Source organism: Ambystoma mexicanum, chromosome 10 (assembly GCF_040938575.1).
Source record: "Ambystoma mexicanum isolate Mex_15411 chromosome 10, UKY_AmexF1_1, whole genome shotgun sequence".
Classification (NCBI taxonomy): Eukaryota; Metazoa; Chordata; class Amphibia; order Caudata; family Ambystomatidae; genus Ambystoma; species Ambystoma mexicanum.
The window spans coordinates 456,043,901-456,065,421 of record NC_090932.1 but is presented as its reverse complement, the minus strand read 5'-3'; the positions used below and the strand labels follow the sequence as shown (position 1 = coordinate 456,065,421).

Below are 21,521 nucleotides of genomic sequence, written 5' to 3'. Positions count from 1 at the left end.
CACCAACACCACCAGCGTAGTACATACAACCCAGCAAGGGACTTTGTCACATAGCTCTCTGTACTAATCCACCTCCATGTTCCAAGTAAACAAGCTTGGTTTGAGCAGTTCTCCAAATCTTTATCTTTTGGCAGTGGAATTGTGCAAGTGAGCAATGATCGCAGCTTTTATTTGCAGGCCTTTTTATCTCCCGGAATAATCGACTGATAAAGCCGAATTCTTGAACTCCTCTTTGAACCATGAATGGAAACTATGTGGGCGTACCCTCAGACCTACGTTGCCTGTGGGTCCATCCTCTGGTGACTGTTTGACTTTCATCAACAGGCAGTGCAATCTATATGCTTCCTCACAAGTCTAGATCTGTGGGGGAATGCCTTGGAAATTATAATCAGAGTAGGGGGAATGTATGATTATGCCATTTCCGTCTCACTTATTCTCCAGACAGTTCTGAAATTGGCTTGCTATCATCCTGGCTTCTCCATGGTGACTTGACAGGTTCTGGTTCTCAGACCTGATGCTAGCAGCAGCCCCTCAGTCCATCTTCCTGCCAGTGGAGATCTCCTCGCCCCTATGGGGGCTGTGGTATACTCCCTTTCTTCCCAATCCCTGGGTCATGAGACTGCTTGGGACATCTGGGTTTATCTGACAGCAATATGGAAATTGTTTGCATGGTTAGATTCCACTTGCTTTCAATACCAAAACCAATGGGCCAGACTTTGCCAATAGTGCCTGTAATGAAAGGAGACTTTTATGTTCCCTTGACATCTCATCTTACATTACCAAGCTGGATTTCTCAGGTCTTCAAATCTAATCATGCTGCACTTAACGTGTGATTAGATGTGTACCGGAATTCAAAGCCGCCCTACTTTTCGTCCTCCAATGCAATAGTTAAATGTCAGTTTGAGGTAAAGAATTGTAAAGTTTAGCATTGCAGCACACTTGGATAGAGTTGAGAAGATGAACCCTGCGTGTCACATAGCTAGAATGATTAGTCGTTTGTCACAACAGATAGGACCGTGTAGATTAGCCACACAGAAGAACTAGGTTGCAGCCTCCTGGCCTTGGTGGATGGAATAAAACTGAAGGTCTCAAGCATGGAGTGTAGTCTGCAGAGGCAGTGCTGTTGCTGTGCTATCCGCCCTGGTTTGTGTACAAATTAAAGGGAATTGTATTTTTGGGGCTACCAAAGTGCTCTAGTCATGTCCCTATAGGACAGAATATACCATGAATATGGAGGAAAGATGACTATGGACTAAGAGTACAGAAGTCACTGCTAGCAACTTTTTTTATGCTAGTCAATTCTGTAGCAGTTATTTAATTTTTGTGCAACAACCTATCATTTTTATTTTGTACTGAACACAACAGGTCCCTACTAAGTGCCATTCTTTTCATTGAAATATGTAATGGAAAATCCTAATCTACATGTCGAATAGCGCAGAATGCATACCAATCCATAAATAAACTTTATGCGGTGTAAGTGCCATAAAAGGTGCAAATAACACAATATATTAAAACAGCAGTGAGATATTAAGACAAAACCAGCTGAAAGTTTGTTACACAGATAAAAAGTACACATGATTTAAAGTGCATAATAGAAACAAAAGACAGGCATCTCAGTTTGGGGTCCTTTGGGGAGAGTACACTCGCAGCCCCACAGGCTTAGTGATGTCAGTCAATATCCATACATTTATTCAAATCTGTTATTTGTTGTCGATATACTGGCTCTAACCAATTGAACTGGTTTTCCTATTTAAGTAGTGTAATCTGCATCCGTCTTGAAAGCCATGCTCTGAGCACATGTTGCGCGACACAACTTGCAATCTATGGATCTTTGGTTCCTTTACATAGCTCCATTGCCTTGTTAGTTGTGTCGACACAAAATGCATACATTATGGACCCTGCAGTTGAAGGGGATCGGTCACAAGTTGCTTATTCATGTTCGTGTGATCTGCTTTCAATAACCACCCCTACAAATTCGACCTCCTGTCCAATTAGTTGCAGTATCATATACTTGGTAATTTTGACATCATGCCTACACTCGTAATGTAAATTGAATTATATATTATGTTTTTCTTTCAGGATAGTGGTGATTACCCACTTACCATGCCTGGCCCCCAATGGAAAAAGTTCCGGTCAAATTTTTGTGAATTTATTGGCGTTCTTATCCGACAGTGCCAATACAGCATAATTTACGATGAATACATGATGGATACAGTGATTTCGCTGTTGACTGGTTTGTCAGATTCCCAGGTCCGAGCTTTTAGACATACCAGTACACTGGCAGGTGAGTTTACTCAACGCTTGCTTTCACCAACAATCCATGTTGTCAATGCCTGCTTTGAAACTGCACTACTTTAACAACGCAGCCACTTGATAATTGTGTAAAATGTTAATAAATGTGTGGCTTTGTCTTCACTCATGTCCTATCCCATCTTTGCCCTACGCAGGATTCAGTGTCCTTCACAGAGGGAAGCAGAATATAGCATTTGCAACAAGTGTTTTTAAAAATATACTGGGAGACATTTGCTGCAAAATCCACCTCTCGTGCCCACAGATTCATTCCACCAGTCCTTTTACCTACTGGGATGGAACTAAATACTTTTCCATGCACGCGCTTCCTGTATCCTGAAGTACTCCTGCGTCCCATCGCCTTTCTCCCACACTGATCGGAGTCCCTCCCACAGGTAAAGGACTGGAACCTTTTTGCACCACAAAACGAACTTCCTCTTTAAATTTGAAGCATGCAAGGGCATGCCTACCTTCTCTCATTGGCTTTGCACGCCAGTCCTTTGTATCGCTTGCCTTGATGCCTTAAACCACTTTATTTTTTCTTATGTAATGTCCCCTTTTAACTTCCCCTTTTAGGTTATGTAATTGTAACTGGCAACCATTCCTCAACCCCCTGACCCCTCTCTGCAGCCCTCACTGCCGTGCAGTCTGTGCTTGCTGGTGAGAACTGGTTTTAATTCCTGTACCTACTGTCACGTGCCTCGCCTAGACCATATCGGGGACACCACTGTCATGTTAGTCTTTGGGCCTGTCAACGTAGACTTAAGTCAGTGGAAGGACCTGTTTGCCTGTTCGGAAGGCTCTCTTCTGTTGTGCAGTGAACTCTGTATAGAGTCCATGCTGAAGATAATTTAAGGTACAGACCATTCCTTTTTTTTTTTTTTTTTTTTGTTCTCCCGCCCACTGAGCAACCTCACGCTACATTTCCTTACTTGGGATGGTCATGTATGGCAGGAGGTGCTCCAGATACTCCGAGACTGACTGTGGTGGCTCCAAGGCCATGAAGGCTTTCATGGTCCCGAGGGTTCTGTTGAGTCTAGAACCAGAACTTATTCTGAGGGAGCAGGATTTACCAGAAAGACTCTTGACAAAAGGGTGCTTTGGTATCTTTGTGTCCCTGCCGGAGACTGCCTTTGCTCTTGTCACAGTAATTGCCCTGAGGGTTTCCAGAGACCCACCTCTAGGGGCTCCACATTGGCAAGTAATGGCCCTAGTGACTCGAAACATGACCAGATGGTGCAGAGTACGTCCAGAAAGCCCTCCCTCAAGATTCCCAAGACACTGCCTGCCATTGTCCTGAATCCCTAAGATGAGGACTTTGAATCTCAGGCCAATTTATCGCCATACGAGTTGGTGCTCAGATTCTCCATTGTGTCGGCGTGACCTTCCGTACTCAATCTGGCTAGCAATCTGGAAACTGGCACATAACCTACCAGACATGCTCTTTGATATCTGCATAGACTCCCCAACACAGGCAACCGAAAACCCATCCTGGCCACTGTCGCTCTGCACCCTGAATTCCCCTCCCCCCACCATATACACCAACTACTGGCACATTGACCCCTCCAGTGGCTAAATCTCCCACCCAATCACAAATTGCCCACCAAAAAGGTTTTTCACTGACATCTAACTCGATGGCTGATTAATTTAAGGGGCTCATTTGAGAGCTGATGCTTTCTGTGCCCCTCCTGTGACGCTGTATGGCGCCATTAATGCAGACACGATTACTGTAGTATCCATCCAGCCCCTTAGCCAGCTTCTGTTCAACCAGTACAGATGACCCTTCAGAATGAGGTCAATGGCCCATGCACTCGACCGCTCCTGCCCCTGTAACTCCTATCATCAAAAATTTCAAATGTGACATCTCCAGTCCACAAGATCCCTCTGACCCGCTGGATAAGCACTCATTAAGTGAAGCACAGGACAATATTCCACACTAGGATGGGATGCTGTGCCTTGCGGAGTTCTTGGTTGTCTCAGTTCCTTACAAACTTCAACTGGCGTCACGGGGGGGGGCGTTATCTTGTGAGTCTTGGCCTTGAGACCATCCAGTAGGTCATATTACATATAAAATGTTTTGGCTGGGGCATGCACAATGTTGCAGAAACCAAATTCTGTGCAGTCTAATAGGATTAATCCCTGCTACAGGCGTTTTGCCACTAAGCTGTGCCATACCGCACATCTGCAACCTCACTCAGCAGTGGTAGTCTCTGCTTCTCTTTACGCCAAACAATGAGGTGCTAGTGCTCCCCCTTGTTTAACAACATTGCTCTGCATAGAAGATTAGCTACTCTAGTCTTTCTGTAAAGTTTATTGAAATGCTTCTATGGTTTTCAGGCAGGCTCTCGGATGCCTTATTTGCTGCTGTGAACCAAAAGCTCTTGAGAGAAATTACGTCCATCCAAGAGGCAGGAAGCATTAAAGTCTGGTCGTGTTTTAGCAAAGCCCTTAACACATGACCTGTTGAAGGTCTCGGCCCACCAGACACCTCATGGGGCAATGGCATTTGGCACTGACATACGGAAAGTTGCTTGGATGCATGCAACAGAGATCATCTTGGAGGCGCTTGGAGGTTTTGGACAACCTATTAACCGGTGTATACAATAAAAGCTCAAAAAGAGACCACTCAATCTGCCAAATTACTGTAGTTTTGTTCAAGCTTGGACCGACTTTCAGCTGTCATACTCCAGGGATTTTAAATAAAGATCATGTGGTGGGTATCATGGCTATCAAGACGAAGGTCAAACCTTGATGGATCACCCAGCACCCAGAGAAGGAAGCTCACAGGAATGTCCTCAAAGGGATTAGTGGCCTGATTTTCCTCCACAGACACCTCCAATTTGGAGGAAATGACTGGATTACCCAGGTCAAACCAGCACCAGTTTGCTGGGGGCTGCCTCGTCTTTGAAAGACATGTTGTTTTTCTTGACCCAACCTTTCAGTTGATCACTGAAGCTACTGCCTCTGTTTCTCCTGACCCTCCTGCTCCAGCGCTCTCTTCCAGATGGGCCCTCCATTCCACTTCTAAGGGAGTCCAACCAGCTGTTAGCCATGGAAGTGAAAGTGCCTGTTCTCTAGGACCAAAAGGGCCAGCGCTTTAACTACAGATCTTTCTCCATGCCAGAGAAAGATTCAAGCTGGCCCGAGGGCAAGTCTGGACCTTTCCTTTTACAAGCTGTTTCTCCCCATCTAAATATTCAAGATCACGCCAGCTCGTATCTTGTGAGCAGTACAGAAGGACTGGTTCTGTGCAGTGGACCTGAAGGATTCATGCCAGCATGTCCCCCATATGGGTGCGCCACCATAAATTCCTTAATCTTTCCATCAGTGTGTTTCAGATAAAGAGATCCTTTTTGGACTGAATGTGTCCCCAACACTTTTCACCAAGCTTATGAATGCGGTAGCCAGTTTCCTTAGCTTTTATAAAGCGCGCAGCAGCCCTTGGGCATCGTGGCGCTGTTAGAGATACTTGCTGGTTACATAGGAAACGCATACATCTTAGTGTTCAGAGTATGCATAAACAAAAATGTAGTTACATGATCTGGGTGCCGGAACAGTTCTGGAGGGGGTGGCTGGGTGGGTGGGGAAGGGTGGCATGGGGGGCTGAATGGGGCTAGTTGAATAGGGTGGTTTTAAGGGTTTTGCGAAAGGTGGACAGGGAGGGTTCTGTCTGAGTGCATTGGGTAGGGCATTCCATAGTTTGAGTGCTATGTGAGGGAAGCTGGCGTGATGTCTTTTGGGGCGTGTGGATGGGTCTCTGGTAATGGTATCTGCCAAGTATGGTGGGGCAGTGAGATTGATGCATTTATGTGTTGGAGGGAGTATCTTGAAGTTGATCCTTTCCTTGACTGGGAGCAAGTGGGTGTCTCGCATGGCCTGGTTGTGGTCCCTTTTGGGGATGCCGAGGGCTGCGCGGTGTGCATTGTTTTGTACTATTTGGAGTCTGTGAAGATTTAGGTTTGAGGTGCCTGCAAGGAGAGCGTTACAGTAGTCTAGTTTAGCTCCTATCGTGGCCCGGGCAATGGAGAGGCAGTTTTGGGTGGTCAAAAACTATTTTATGGCATTTGTAAGTTTGGTGGTGTGGGCAGAGGCCGATGTAATGGCGCTGACCTGACGAGTCATCGAGAGGGTCGAGTCAAGATAGACTCCTAGGGTCTTAACGGCGGTGGAGACTGGTAAAGTGGAGTTGTCAATGGTAAAGTTGTCATATTTTTGGTCAAGTTTGGGTAGTATTTCCTTGGGACCTAGGAGGATGATCTCGGTTGTGTCCCTATTTAAGCAGAGTCCGTTGGCTGCCATCCAGGTTTAGATATTAGTGTAGATTTGAAGGAGGGCTTCTGTCTTTGTCGCATGAGCCAGTGAGAGGTAGAAGTACTGGCGTATCGTCGACATAGTTTGTGTAGGCTATGCTGAGCGAATCCATTTTGTCGAAGTGGCTTTGTGAATAGGTTGTAAAGGGTAGGCACGGTATATGACCCCTGGGGCACTCTGCAGTGGATGGTGGTGGGAGGTGCATTAGCCTGATCGGAATAGACCTTCATGGCTCTGCCCTCTAGAAAGTATGTTATCCATCCTGTGGCTTTTGTAGAGAAGTGGGCTGTGTTGGAGAGATGGGAGGTCAAGATGTTGTGATCAACCATATCAAACTCGGCGGAGAGATCCAAGAGTAGCAGGTGGGCTGGTTTGCCCATGTCCATTATTTTGGTTATTTCGTTTTTTAAATCTAAGAGGGCGGTTTCTGTGCTGTGGCCTTTGGGGAAACCTGATTGTCTTTTGCCTAGGATGGTGTTTGATTCGAGGTCGTTTTGGATTTGGGAGTGGGCAGATTTATCTAGGATTTTGAGAAGGAAGCGGACTGTGGTGATTTGGTAGTTGTTGGGGCAGGCAGGATCTAGGGAAGGATTCTTAATGAGGGGATGGGCTTGCGCTTCTTTAAAGGCTTTGTGGTCCAGTACCTGTGGAGAAGGAAGCTTTGATGAATGCTCGGGGTCAGCGCATCGGTGCATTGTTTGATAATGGCTGGAGGGCAAATGTCTCCTTTACAGGTGGATGGTTTGATGTGTTGGAGGAGATCTGCTACTTCAGTTTCTGTGACTTCTCTGAAGGAGAAGAGAGGGGCATCAGGATGAAGAGCAGATGGGGGTGGGCAATTTGTCCTATTTGGGTAGTGTTTTGCGCTGTGATTGAATTTAATCTTGGAGAAGTTTGATTTTGTTAAGGAGGGCTGCCTGAATACTAGAACACCACACTTCGTCGATTTCATCAAGGCTGGTGGAAGGGGTGATGAGATCTTTAAAGATCGAGAACACTTCTTTGGATTTGGAGTTGGCTGTGGAGATTGAGGTTCAGGGATTCAGATTTGGCTCTAAATATCGCTTTTTTGTATGTTGATGCAATGTCTTTAAATTTTGTCAGGGTGGAGAGGTTAGGTGTGGTTTGCCACTTTGCTAGGGCCAGGCGTTTGTTGGCATGTAGTGTTGATAGCTCTTCCGTGAACCAAGAGTTGGTGTGCATGGATTTTTTTTCCTTTCTTATCCCTGAAAGGGGCTATAGACTTGATGGCTTTGGTGAGGGTGCGTGACTAGATGTTAGCAAGAGAGGAGGGGTTGTTAACAAATGGGGGTTTAAGTTCTGGAAAGTCTAGAAGAGGGAGGAGGTTGACTTTGGTACGTTTTTTGGAGCTTCTGACTTTAGCTGCAGGAGCGTATGATAGCATTTTGGGTGGAGGTCTAGTAGGAATAGTGAATTGGATGCAGTGGTTATCCGTCCACGGGTGTGGCGCTAAATTAGTGATGGTAGTTGTGGTCTGCAATCCAGTCAATGGAGCAACCTTTGCTGTGAGTTGGCTCAGTGATTCTATGGGTGAACCCCAAGTCTGTGAGCTCTTTGGCAAATGAGGCAGCTGCTTTGTCCTTTGGGTCATGCAGTCCTAGGTTGAAGTCTGAGTAGGATAGTTTAGTGGAACTTTTTAAGTTGTTTCCTAAGATATGGAGGAGGTGTTTTTGGTAGTCTGGGGCTGTACCAGGTGGTATGTGATCAGAATATTTATGGTATAGGTGGGGGATAGTGTTAGTTTGGCAATGAGGTAAGCGGTATTTTCCCAGTGTTGGTTGCAGAGTCTGATATGTGTCTCTTTGGGGCTGAGCCCTAAGCCTCCGCCTTTGTATGTCTTACGATCTTGTCTTAGGATGGTGTATCCTTTGCGGAGGACTAGAGAGTCAGATTTCCGTGACGGCCAGTAGGTCGAGGTCATGGGAGGTGATGAGGTCATTGATCTCGAGTGCGTGAGCAGGGAGAGAGCAAGTATTGATAAGAGTACATTTGAGGGCGAGGCGAAGGGTGGATTTGGTGCTGAGGGAGGTGAGCAGAAGGGGAGGGCTGGGTTTTGAGAGTCAGAGGGACTGATTGAGGACTGGTGTCTGTTGTTTAGGGTACGTGGGTGCGGGAGCCAAGACTGGTTTCTATAGTATGTGGGGATAGGCATGGAGGGGTGTACACTTGACTGAAAGTGGCCTGAGCCTGAATAATCCTGATTGTAGAAGGGTTTGACCATCTGGTAGCAAGGTGTGGAGGCTGTTGAGGTGGATGTGGTACTTAGAAGCTGGTGATGTAATGGCGAGGAGTGTGCATAAGTGAGTGGCAGCATGTTGGTGGTGTCAGTAGGCGGCTAGGGTGAGAGTAAATGATAGTGTGCAGAGATGTAGGATGACAGAGATGTGTGTGAGTTGGTGGGATTGTGAGAGGGCTGATCTGCCAGTTGTGGTGATATATTTGAAACAATAGGAGTACAGGCAGTTTTTAAGCAATTCAGTGAAGATTGGGTACAGTGCATTAGGCGTACAAATCAATTTTCCAAGAAATTCAGGGCCGATTAGGCACGGTGCAGAAGGCGTACAAGTAAAAGATCAGGGACTTGGAGCATTGTTACTGGCTATTGGAAGAGCTTGGTACTCCCTCGTTAAGAAGACTGGCGGTTGGAGGCCCATCCTAGACATCTGCCGTCTGAACAAGTACACCAAATCCCAGAAGTTGCGTATGGTCCCCCTTCAGCACATGGTAGGACAGCTGGAAGAAGGGAGCTTTCTATCGTCCTGCACTTGGAGGATGCTTGTTTTCACATCCCCATTCACAAGGGGCACCACAATTTTCTGCGGTTTAAGGGCAACATTACCAGTTCAAAGCCCTCCCCTTCGGAAAGAAGTCAGCGCCAAGGGGTTTGACCAAGTGCCTGGCGCCAGTGGTGGCACGGCTATGTCTACGAGGGATCCACGTTTACCCCTACCTAGACGACTGGCTCATCTGAGGGAGATCGCTGTCGAACACACAGCGAAGGCTGTCCAGCGGCTGGCAGAGCTGGGGTTCTCGGCGAACTATGCTAAGCCCTGCTTGGAGCCATCGCAAGACGCGCAGTTTCTGGGGTCTCGGCTCAACAGTGTCGTGCTTGGTGTCCCCACGGAGGAGAGGATAGCAGCCATCCTGGACAAGGTACAACGGCTGTTAACCCTGAAGATCGCATGGGTGAGGTCCATCAAGTCCCTTCTAGGCATGATGTCGTCATGGATATATCTCATTCGGTTGTGCAAGCTGCAGATGCGCCCTCTGCAGGAGTTCCTTGACGCCTGTTGGATTCAGGTATCGGGAAGCTTCGAGGACAAGATCACTCTCGACTAGAGTTTCCGTTGAGCGTTGCAGTGGTGGGGAGTCCGCGCGCATCTGTCGGCAGGCGCAGACTTCCAGACCCCATCAGGAGACTGTCATGACGGACACCTCCCTGGAAGGATGGGGCGCGCACACCAGAAGCCTCCACGCAAGAGACCGGTGGCTACCGGAAGAGAGGTCTTTGCATATCAATGTACTGGAGTTGTGGGCAGTGTTTTGGGCCCTCAAGTCTTTTCTACTGCCCCTCAAGGGCAAGGTGGTATGGGTCTTCACGGACAACACCACCACGATGTTCATCTGGAAGCAGAGGAGCACCAGATCCCCAGCGCTCTCCAGAGAGGCGCACGACCTATGTCACTGGGCTGTTGCCATGGAGATGTTCTTCATACCGTTTCATCTGGCAGGAGTGAAGAACACCATTGCCGACTCCCTTAGCAGGGAGCTGTGCTCTTGCCACGAGTGGGAGCTTCGGCAGGACCAAGTGGATCTTCTGTTCCGATGATGGGGCAAGCCCCAGATCGATCTGTTTGCAGCGGCGACGAACCCCAAGTGCCGGAGGTTCGCCAGCAGGTTTCCCCAGCCAGGGAGCATGGGGGAAGCATTCCCATGTCCCTGGGATGGCCTGTTCCTATATGCGTTCCCGACGTTGCTTCTTCGACTAGTCCATCTCAGGTGTTCCAGGATGATCCTCGTCGCACTGGTTTGGCCGAGACATATATGGTACCCGGACCTTCTGGACTTGTCAGCGTCCTCGCCCACCCCCCAGTCAAGCTTCCAGCGGCCGCAGATCTTCTCGCCAGAGGAGGAGGCACGATTCTGCACCACGACCCAGGGTCGCTAAACTTGCAGGCCTGACTCCTGCAGCGCTAGAGTTTGGGGGATACGATATCCCGGCAGACTGCAAGGAAGTGCTTGCCAGGGCTTTGTCTACACTGAAATGCTACAGACATAAGTGGAAGAGGTTTGCCGTCTGGTGCCGTGCATAGAAGATCGACCCTCTGCGAATTGCGGCTCTGCAGGTGCTGCCGTATTTGCTGTCACTGGCCAAAGCAGGTCTGGCTCATGCTTCCATCAAGGTTCATCTGGTGGCTATCTCCCGCAACACCAGAGCTCCAGGACAGTCGTTATGGTCACACTGTCTGGTCAAGGACTTCATCAAAGGACTTTTCCGTTAGTTCCCGCTGGTGAATGCCCCGGCGTAGGAGCTCAATGTGGTTCTGACTAAGCTCATGAGTCCTCCATTCGAGCATATGCACTCCACACCGCTGAAGTTTTTGTCATGGAAAACGGCGTTCCTCGTGGCCATCACCTCTGCACGACGCATGGGAGAGATTCAGGCCCTGTCCTGTAAGCCACCTTACTTCACTTTTCACGACACGAGGGTGGTGCTACGGATGCACCCCTCCTTCATGCCCAAGGTGCCGTCAGACTTTCATCTAAATGAGCCCTTGGTGTTAATTGTGTTTTTTTCTGACGCCTTTGTCGCTGGCTGAAAGGACTTTGCACTCGCTGGATGTGGCTAGAGCGCTGAAGTTGTATGTGGACCGCAAGAAGAGTTTCCGGGTGGCTCTCTGGCTGCATCACCCATTGTCACCGGTTGGCAAACTGACCGTCCAAGAGCCCATTCGACAAGAGCGATCGCTGCAACTACAGCGTTCCTGTCTGGTGTGCCCCTGCTGGACATCTGCAGGCCTGCTACGTGGAGGTCGACGCACACCTCCACGAGATTCTACTGCGTCGACAGGGATTCCAGGGAGGAGTCGAGAGTCGGCCAAGCAGTGCTGCACAATCTGTTTGCTTGAAGGTGATCCTGGTGAGGAGGTGAGATGCTTAATGTTGAGATGTTTAATGTTAAGCCTTGCCACCTCCTGTGGTTGTGCATGTGTCTACTGCTATGTATTCTTTATTTATGTAAATCCATGCCAGACCCATGCTGGACAAGCAACAAGTTACTTACCTTTTAACTGTTGTTCTCCAGTATGGGTCTGGCATGGATTCACATGCGAACCCTCCCGCCTTCCCCTCTGCAGCTCTTCTTTTGGGCCTACTGCCACTTTACCTGCTACCAAACCGGAAGATGGCTGCCAGAGAGGGTAGTCATTGGCTGGGGGCAGTATGGCCCACAGACCAGTGATTGGTTGTTAGGAGAAAGACAGTTCAGAAGTGAAACAGATTTTTTTTCTTTACCTAGGATTCCCAGCCTGATGGAGAATATTCATGAGCATGTGAATCCATGCCAGTCCCATGCTCGAGAACAGTTACATGTAAGAAATTCTCCATGATTTATCAGTGGTCCTTTGGCAGCCTGTTCATGCACTCACAGTTCAGAAGGTGTCCATTTGTGTTGCAAAGCCTTTCTCTTGAACTTGGATGCCCACCATTTTCAAGGTAGCTCCAGTGTCCATGACAAATTTAGTGGAATTAGCACCTATCACTATTGATGGTAATCCCCGATTGATTCATTATGTCTAACATGTAGACATCAGTAGCAGGATTTTCTCGGTCTCTGTGAAAGAGGCCGATCACTCTTCTGGAATTAACTTCTCACCTGACAGGTACTGAATTGCACACAATTGCTAAATGCTTTTTCTCTGTCAGTTACTACATCTTTGGCCAATTGCAAGACATTTTCCTTCATGTCAGTTTGGCGGCATCTGGAACAATTTTCTTTCTCCTTGTTGGGTGTACTTGTCTCATATTTGCATTTTCTGTAGTGTGAGACTTGAAACGGCAATTCTCCTTTGCTTTCTTTGCCAGAATCTATTTGATATGTCTGCACTGCAGCTCTGGCTTCTATTCTTTCTCCTCAAACATATCTGCTTTTCCAGACCCTCAACCGTATTCTTGCTCCTCCCTGATCTTTCATTGACATCTTCTTATAGTTTCTGACTTTAATTTCTTTACTGATGAGGTTCTTCAATTGCAGACCTCTATACAATTCTCATAGCCTCACCTTTCCCCTCTGCTGCTTTCTCCTACTCCCTCGACTTTCTCCTTTCTCTCAGACTCTGACACTGCCTTTTATTTATTTATAAATCAACACACAGGAGCTTATACATATACATTACTTATAGCTTCTCAAAACATATAAAGCACAGAATCCCCTCCCCCCCCACCTCCAATGTTCCTCGGTGGGCACCACTCTCAGGTCTCATTCGGCCTGGTCCGGCGGCGGTGGATCGTCCATAGAATGAAGGGCTCTGGCAATCGGGTGTGGTTTAAATGTCAGGGCCGGGATGTTCTGATCATTGTCTAGCACCAGTGCCCAAATGTCCATAAAGCAATCCTGCTTTAGCTGCCGTGACCACCTCCGCTATCAGTATATCCCAGAGCTTGACCCAGCAGAGGGTCATCACAGGTCCTTCCGCGGATTTCCAAGTGCGGGCCACCGTGATTTTGGCTGCCAGAAAAAACTGGGATATTAGGGACGCTCTCCTCCCTGATCGCGGGTATATGTCTGGCAGCGGGATCCCTAGAACTTGCTCAGGCGTTAGCAGAATGGTCACCTGAGTGAGGTCCTTTATAGTGGCCAGGCAGTGAGACCAGAACTCTGGGGCAGGTCCACCACATATGGAAGTATGATCCGGGGAGGCCGCAGAGACGCCAGCATTGAGGATCCAGGGCCTGTTGGAAGTGATGGAGGCGCGGGGTGGGGGGGTGGTAATACCAACGCAGAAGCAGTTTATGGGCGCACTCCTGGGTGTGATGCAGCGGGATGCTGTGCGCGTTCTAGACCAGATGTCCACCCACGTGTGATCTTCTATGGCATGCCCAAGGTCCATCTCCCATTGGGACATATAGGAGGGCTTGGAATGGAAAGGGACATCTTGTAGCAGTTTATAAAGGGCTGAGATCTTCCCCCGGGCTGGTAGGTCATTCACTGTCGGCTCCAGTGGAGTAAGGGGTCTTGTGGCCGCTGCTCGGGTCCGGGGGTGGGAGAACAGGTGCCTGAGTTGGGCGTAGGAGTATCGGTCTCTGCTAGCTGGAATGCCAATTTACATCGTTCAAAGGTTAGGGGGAGGTCCCCATCAACGAGTTGCCCCAGTTTTTCAAGGCCTCCTGCGACCCAGTTCCTAAAGTTCCTTGATGGGCTCCGGGGGAGAAAGCTGGGTTGAGGAAGATTGGAGAGAGTGCACTCAGGTCTCCTGAAACGCCACGATGACTGCTGGCCCACTCCCAAGCCTTTATTGTTTCGTGGCAGTCAGTACTCCCGGCCAGCTCTGGCAGAAGGGAGAAACGGGAGGAAGCGGAGGGGGAGAGGGAGGCAGGATTGCTCAATCTCCAACCATTTCGTCCGCCCCGTGGTGGGCCTCCATGCTTGGAGGTGGGCTAGCTGTGCTGCCACGTGGTATTTTCGGAGGTCTGGGACCTCCCATCCACCCAGTCTCGTGCTGGCCATCATCGATCTTCGTGGGATACGTGCTTTCTTCCCTTTCCAGATGAAGTCCACCATCTTCCTTTGGAGCCGCTGTAGGGTGGGTGGAGCGGAATTTGGGCTGGGAGGGAGGTGCAGGCGTAGAGGAAGTGAGGGAGTAGGTTCGTTTTATGTCGTGATGCGGCCTAGCAGGGAGATTTCTTGCGATTGGCAGAGGGTCAGGTACTTCTCCAGTTCCTCGAAGAGCAGTGGAAAGTTAGCCTGATAGACCTTCGTTAGGTGAGCGGGGATCCGGACCCCAAGGTACAGGATCGAGTGGGTGCTCCATTGGAACGGGCCTTGTGGATGTTATCTTTTGTCGACCTGTAGTTTATAAACCCTGTTTGATCTGGGTCTATGATGCTCGGAAGGATAGGTGCAAGACGGTTGGCCAGGATCTTAGAGTTTTATATTGGCGTCCAAATTCAACAGAGAGATGGGTCTATACGAGCTGATATCTTGGGGGTCCTTTCCCAGCTTGAGGATGAGGACAGTGATGGATTCCTGCATCGTTGGGGTGATCGTCCTGGTGGCCACAAATGAGTTGAAGAGATGGGCCGCTTGTTGGGGCCGGAAAAGTTTGTAGAAACGGTTGGAGAATCCGTCTGGGGCTCTGGGTTTCAAGCTTTTGATGGCTGCCTCCAATTCCTTGGTTGTAATGGGCGCTTCGAGTTCTTCCCTGGCCGCCGGGGGTGAGAGGCGGGGGGGCCTCCTCTTGGATGTATGCGCGCTGCTCACCCGGGTTCCTCGGGGCTGCCGTCATTATGCTTGAGTGGTGGGCGGCCGCCAGGCGTAGTTTCTCGTTGTCCGTGTAGTGGATCGCCCCCCGCGGGTCGCGATGGCCCAGGATGGTATTTCTGCTCTTTTCCTTGGCCAGCTTGTTAACCAGCAGTTTGTTGGCCTTATTGTTATGGAAATAATACCATTGCTTGGTTCTAGTTAGTAGGCTCGCTCTCGCGTCAGCGTATTCCGCTTCGAGCCTCTTCCTTGCCATTTGCAGGACCCTGTAGGATTTAGGGGCCCAGCCCTTTCTTTTGTGGGTCGCTTCAGCTTCACAGACTTCGGCTTCCAGGGCAGCCCGGGTCACCTGCTTTCTTTTGTGAAATGCGAACCCTTGGGCAATCAATTCCCCTCTGAGCACTGCTTTCATGGCGTCCCAGGTGCTGGCCAGGGAAGTATCCTCGTCACGGTTTTCTGCAAAGAAGTTTTTTTTATTGCTCTGGCGATTGAGTCTCTCACTGCCATGTCCCCCAGAATAGGGTCATATAGGTTTCACTGGCGGCCAGGAGGAGGTTCCGGATCATGGGACTGCAGGGTTAGTGTGACTGGAGCGTGATCCGAGAGGATCCGCGGGCCAATCCCCACTTAGTCCGTGAAGGTCAGGATCTGCGGGGAGGTCAGGAGCAGGTCAATCCTGGAGAAGGTGCGATGCACGTACGAGTAGAAAGTGAAATCTTTCTCATCCGGGGACAATACCCTCCAGGAGTCCACAATGTTCAGCGTGCGGAACAGGTGGAGCAGGCCAGTGGCCAACTTCAGATCTCTGGATTGTCGCGGGATGGGATCTGTCCTTGAGGGGATCCGGGACCCCGTTGAGGTCCCCTCCCATGACGACCTTCCCCTCAATGAATGGGAGGAGAGTCTTCAGGTCTTGCTAGAAGCCTTCTTGGTGTTAGTTCGGAGCGTAGGCCGAAATGAGGGTATGAAGTTGACCAAGGGCGATGCATTTTATCGCGATGAAGCGACCATCCTGACATCGTAGCGAGTCCAAGATCTGGGGCCTCAGATCTTTAGTGAATAGGATAGTGGTGCTTCCCTTCTTCCATCGGAAGCGAGGAATAATAGCAGAAAGAGCCTATTTCGCAAGCGAGAGAAGTCAGATGGGATTAAGTGAGTTTCTTGCAGGAAAGCTATCGAGGTCCCGTCGTTCTGTAGCCTTTGCAAAATAGATTTTCTCTTCAGGGGTGGGGGGGGGGGGGGAGTTCAATCCCCTAACGTTCAGGGTGGTGAACTTAAGTTTTATATGTAGCAGCTGGCTCAAGGGATCCGGGGGGTGGGGGGAGAGTCTTTGGGGGGGGGGTGTTCAAGTCAGCCATGGCTGTGAGAGCATATCTATTTCAAGTTCTCCTGTGGTTGAAGGTTTTAAAACTGGTCTCTAATGGGCGATATGAGCATTCAACAACTGCCTCCAACGGGCGGTCCAAACTGCGACCAGGGGTCTGATTTTGAACTATCGGCATGGCCCCTGGCAGCCCAGGCTGTTGTTCGACAGAACCAACATGGTTGAAAGTTTCTCCAAGGGTAAGGTGTTGGCATCCGCCTTGGAGGAGGGTGTGGACCACACAGAGTCTGCAGCGAACTCAAAAAGTTTGGGTGGTTTCAATGCTATGTGTTCTGTGCGGGCGTCCTCGCACGTCACTTGGGTTTGAGTCTCTGCACTCTGGACCAGGGGGCCTGATTCAACTTTGGGGAGGTAGTGTTTGGGGCCGGGCTTGTGCGGCCCGGGAAGGATGGGTCTGAGGTCCAGGGGGAGTCCGGATGGAGAATCGATGCTGCGTCGTTGAGGTGGCTGATGGTGCGGGAGGTGCCTTTATACGAGAATTGTAGTGCCGTGGCGAAGAGCCACCGGTAGCGGATCTGCTGGTCTCGGAGGAAGAGCGAGAGTGGACGAAGCATCCTGCGCTTCTGAGTTAGAGGGGAGAGGTCCTGGAAGATCTGTACAGACAACCTGGAAAGAGAGCTCACCCTTTGATCGGCCCATTGCTGCGATAGCCTCCTTAGTGGTGTAGAAGTGGACTCTTGTAATTACGTCCGGAGGGGGGTCTGTGTTCACTCCCCGGCGGGGGCGCAATCTATGGGTTCGATCAAGTAGAAGTTGGGCCTCGTCCAGATCCGATAGAGACTGGAAGAAGGTGCTTACCTATTCAGGGAGCTCCTTGTCAAGGATTGATGAAGGCACCCGTCGGATGCGCAGGTTATTGCGGCGGGAGCGGTTTTCCATGTCTTCATGTTTAAATTCGAGAATTTCGGTTCTCTCCATTAACGTCTGGACAGTGCGCTGCATCTCCGTTAGTGAGTTGGAGTAATCTATGGCCAGGTCCTCGGCCTCCCCCATCCTCTGCTCAATGCTACTGACCCTTTGGTCAGTTTGTTCCAATTTAGCAGTGAGTTCCGTCATGCAGGTTCTGAATTCTGATTTGATGTCTGACATGAAGGCCTGGAGGTCCTCTTTGGTTGCGAGTGTCCCTTTGTCGTTGGCCGCCTTCTGAGGTGTAAGCTTAGGGGGGGGGGGTCTGTTTCCTTTTTCCGAAGCCTGTAGCAGGATGAAAATGTCAGGCGATTTGGAGGACTTCAATGCTTTAGACATGGCTTCGGAGTGAGGGGGCACGCTCTGGAGATCCGGGCCAGTATCCGCGTGCCGCATGGGCCAGGAAAGGCGGAAGCCGAGGCAAGCGGGGATGGAGTGGGCCGAAGCACCGCAGGAGGTGGAGTAGGTAGGAAGAGCCTTCAAGCCTTCAGGAGGCGGTGTAGGTTGCCATGATGGAGCGGCCTCACAGTGCGAGGTGGCCACGGGTCTCCAGGCGGCCCTCTGCGGCAGAGACCAGGATGCAGTTTGCGGTAGCAGGTTCTCCCCGGCTGGCGAGGAAGGGAAGTGGGCAGGGGCACCCCAGGAAGGCAAGGGAGAAGTCACGGCCCCACAAGGATGGGGCAGCGTAGATCTGCGTGGGTTAGCAGGCCGCTTGGGGGGGGAGGAGGCAGATGTTGCACGCCTCAGAAGGCTAGGCCACCCCCAGCAGGGGAGACCTCTAAAGGACAGCTGAAGGCAAATGGAGCCAGCGGGGAAAAAGAGTCCCCAAAGCCCTCGATGCAGGAGAAAGCAGGGTCTAACGCGTATGTTGGAGGGCAACAGGGCTCACCTAGGTGGCGTGTGTTCCCCTCACGAGGGCCGTGCTATGAACGGTAGGCAGGGGGCCCTTTTTCAGGAGGGCGCACTGCAAATTCAGCTCCTTGGCTCAGGCTCCCGGAGGCCTGGTGCGTGGATTACGCTGGTGGCGGGCTCACTGAGGCATCGGGCGGGGTCCAATGACGATCCTGGGGGCGTTAAGGGCCCAAGTTGCAGGCGATGGTGCTGGGGATGTTACGCTGCATTAGTATATCGGTGTTCATGGCGGGCATAGCAGGAACCAGGAGAAAATAGCTTTTTGCCACAGGCCCATGCGGAGGCCATTAGTGGAGCTGCCTCATCGCTGGCGCTCCAGGCCACACCCCTGCACTGCCTGTTTTTGTTGCTCATTTCTGTGCTTCTCCTTTAAGCCATATTCCTTATTGCTGAAATCTTTATTTCTCTTTCCCCTTTCCAACTACCTTCTTTAATATTTTTCTCCATCTCATATTTCCCATCAACCTTTAACATGCAGTGGTTCTTTTACTTAGTCTACTTTCAGATTTCTACCCACCTGCTTCCTATCTCTTGCCTTTCTCCTTCGATCTGGATTTTAGCTTTTCTACTCCACTGAAATCTCTCATTAATGTCAGTCAAAGTAATCTTCTATTTTGATCCTCCTTGATTTGACATGGTGGATCACTCTTCTGTCATCTCTATCCTCCTTGGGTATCTCTGGTTCCGTTCTCAGCTGGTGTCAGTCCTATCTCTCCAATCATTGTTTTTCCATCACTTGGGTGGTAACTCCTCCCCCTCCTTTCTGCTTCTTCATGGGGTGCCCTAGGGTTCAGTGCTTGGCCCTTTTTATCTTCACTTTATTCCTCCTTACTTGCTGTCATTAAACCTTTTGGCCTGGCCTGCCATTTCTAGGCCGCAGATTCTCAGCTCTTGCTCTTTTTACTGATGCTATTCACAAGATTACTGCCTTCTTACCATCCATTCAATCTGGATGCACTCGCTTTTTAAAACTGATCTCCTCAAAAACAGAAATCTTTTTCTTTACTTCTCCCTCTATTTCTTCCACTCCACCTTCTGTCTTTTCCCCCCTTGCCTCCTTTTCTTTTCACATTGGCGAGGCCTGCCCATTCTTGTTCTTACAAGCCACTAAATTCCCCATCTCCACTCTGGTCCTCTTGTCTTGATTAGCGCTCCTCTTTACTTTCACTGCTAACATTTGGCACCTCTATGCTCCATCTTAAACTCTGCCATTCGCACCCACTTCTTGCTCTAGCCTCAAATCAGCTACAAAGCTATATTGTCCTTTTTAGGGGCTGTGTGGATGAGGACTGAAACGTTCAATACACAAAATTTAGCACAAAACAGCTTCCTCCCTTCAGGCTTTTATGGTTGTTCCAAATATCCACCTGACACTTTCACAAACACATATTCAACATTAATTGAGCTGAGGATACATGGTTTTCTCTCTACTGCTATTAAGACAGAGAGGGGGGGTTCGCCAGGCCTGTCTGTTGGCCCCTTTTCTGTTTATTTCATTTATGGCGGACTTGTGTCAATGGTTGTTGGAAAAGGGTCTGGTGACACCTAGGATTGGAACGGCTAAAACCTCATGGCTGGTCTATGCAGACGATTTTGTGGTGATGGATCACACCCAAGACGGACTTCAGCAGCTACTGACAGCCTTAGATGAATATGCTAATTTGAACGACCTGGCTATAAATCCAGCAAAATCAAAGACTGTAATATTTAAAAATCCTCACAAAATAACTAAACCATATGTATGGCAGCTAAACAATACAATTGTTCCTACAGATAAAGAAGGGATCTATCTGGGGTGTCAGATTCTCTCCTATCCCTCCATGTCTCACCTTTTGACAACTATTAAGCCCAAACAAAGAAAGCTGGGTGCGCAAATGAAGAGTGTACTCTAAGTACTGTAGATTCTCTTTGATAGCATTGATTAAATTGTATGTGGGGAAGGTTCTTCCATCTATTACCTATGGCTTAGACCGTTATCCTCAGGCTTTTGATGTTAACTGTGATAAAATAGAGAGCCAGCTATTGAAAAGGTATTCATTTTGCCAAACTGTATACCAATTTCATGTGTACGATATGAGCTCGGACATGGATCTCCGATGTCCGTAATGGAATGGAAATGGTTGAGTCTATATAGACTGATTGTGCTCTCAGAAAGCATCTCTATACGTTAGTCGCATATCAGATGAAAATGAATGACAACACCTTTCTTAATGGACAGATTTTTTGCGATCATGTTCTAGTAGCAGCATTTACTTCAATTGATGATCTAATTCAGAACCCTTTAAAGGTAAAGGAATCTGTAAAGCGTATGGATTGGATTAGAACTATTGCTAAGATGAGAGCAGCCAAACTATCGGCATCTTGGATGCAAATTGACAAACTTATCCGATCGCTTCTTGGAATATTTGAAAAAAATAATCAAATCCAAGTGCCAGATCTGATTTCTTAAGATTTAGGCTAAATCTGGTTCTCTCTCTCAAACTACAGCACGTTGGAGAAACAATAGCCTTCCCCTCTAACGTCTGTGGTAGATGTGAAGATGGTGTAAAGCAAACCACGGTCCAACTGCTATTGGACTGTATGGGAACGTGGCCCCTTACAGTGAAAAGATTTGTGAATAATCTGAAAATTTTGAATTCAAATCTGTTTTGGGAAAGATTGTTGCAAGGCCAAGAAACCCTTCTTACCTATGAAGTAACATGTTTTTTAAATGATTTGAAATTGGAAATGTGACCTAGATTTTTTTTGTTTATCGATAATACGATTATCTAGGTATTCACGTCTTTCTTTGAGGTGTTTGTTTTGCGCCGGTTTTGATGGGTTGTATTGCTTTTTCTGTAATTCTTTTTTTTAAAAAAATGTTTCAATCGGTTTTGTGAAAACGTTATTGTCTGTAATGTTTGTTTGTGAAAAAAGTGAAAATGTTAACTAACCTCACAATAAAATAAAAAAGTATGGCCTACATGTCTGTCCCCCAGTCACCCTCGGTGCGCTGCAAACTCCAACAGCAGCCGCAGTGCTTCGTGCCAGCTATGTGGTACGCTCCTCATTTTATTGCTGTGTCCCAGCACTGTGTGTGTCTCTCTGGTACTAGTCCTTTGCATTAGCCCCAGCTCGTGGCTGGTCTCATTGTGCCTGGTTCGCCATTAGCGCCACTCTCGTCACAGGGGTACAATATAACTGCAGCTGACCATGGTTTATGCCTCCTGTTGATATACA

General features: G+C 48.9%; 1 protein-coding gene across 5 annotated transcripts in view; it reads left to right on the top strand.

The window, feature by feature from the left end:
* STAG1 (STAG1 cohesin complex component) overlaps nt 1-21,521 on the top strand; it is a 2,120,576-nt gene that overhangs the window by 975,713 nt on the left and 1,123,342 nt on the right. For all 5 annotated transcript variants that reach the window (XM_069618021.1, XM_069618024.1, XM_069618022.1 and 2 more), the window contains one exon: nt 2,080-2,284. In XM_069618021.1, coding sequence (XP_069474122.1) covers nt 2,080-2,284 — 205 coding nt within the window. The remainder of the gene's footprint in view (nt 1-2,079; nt 2,285-21,521) is intronic.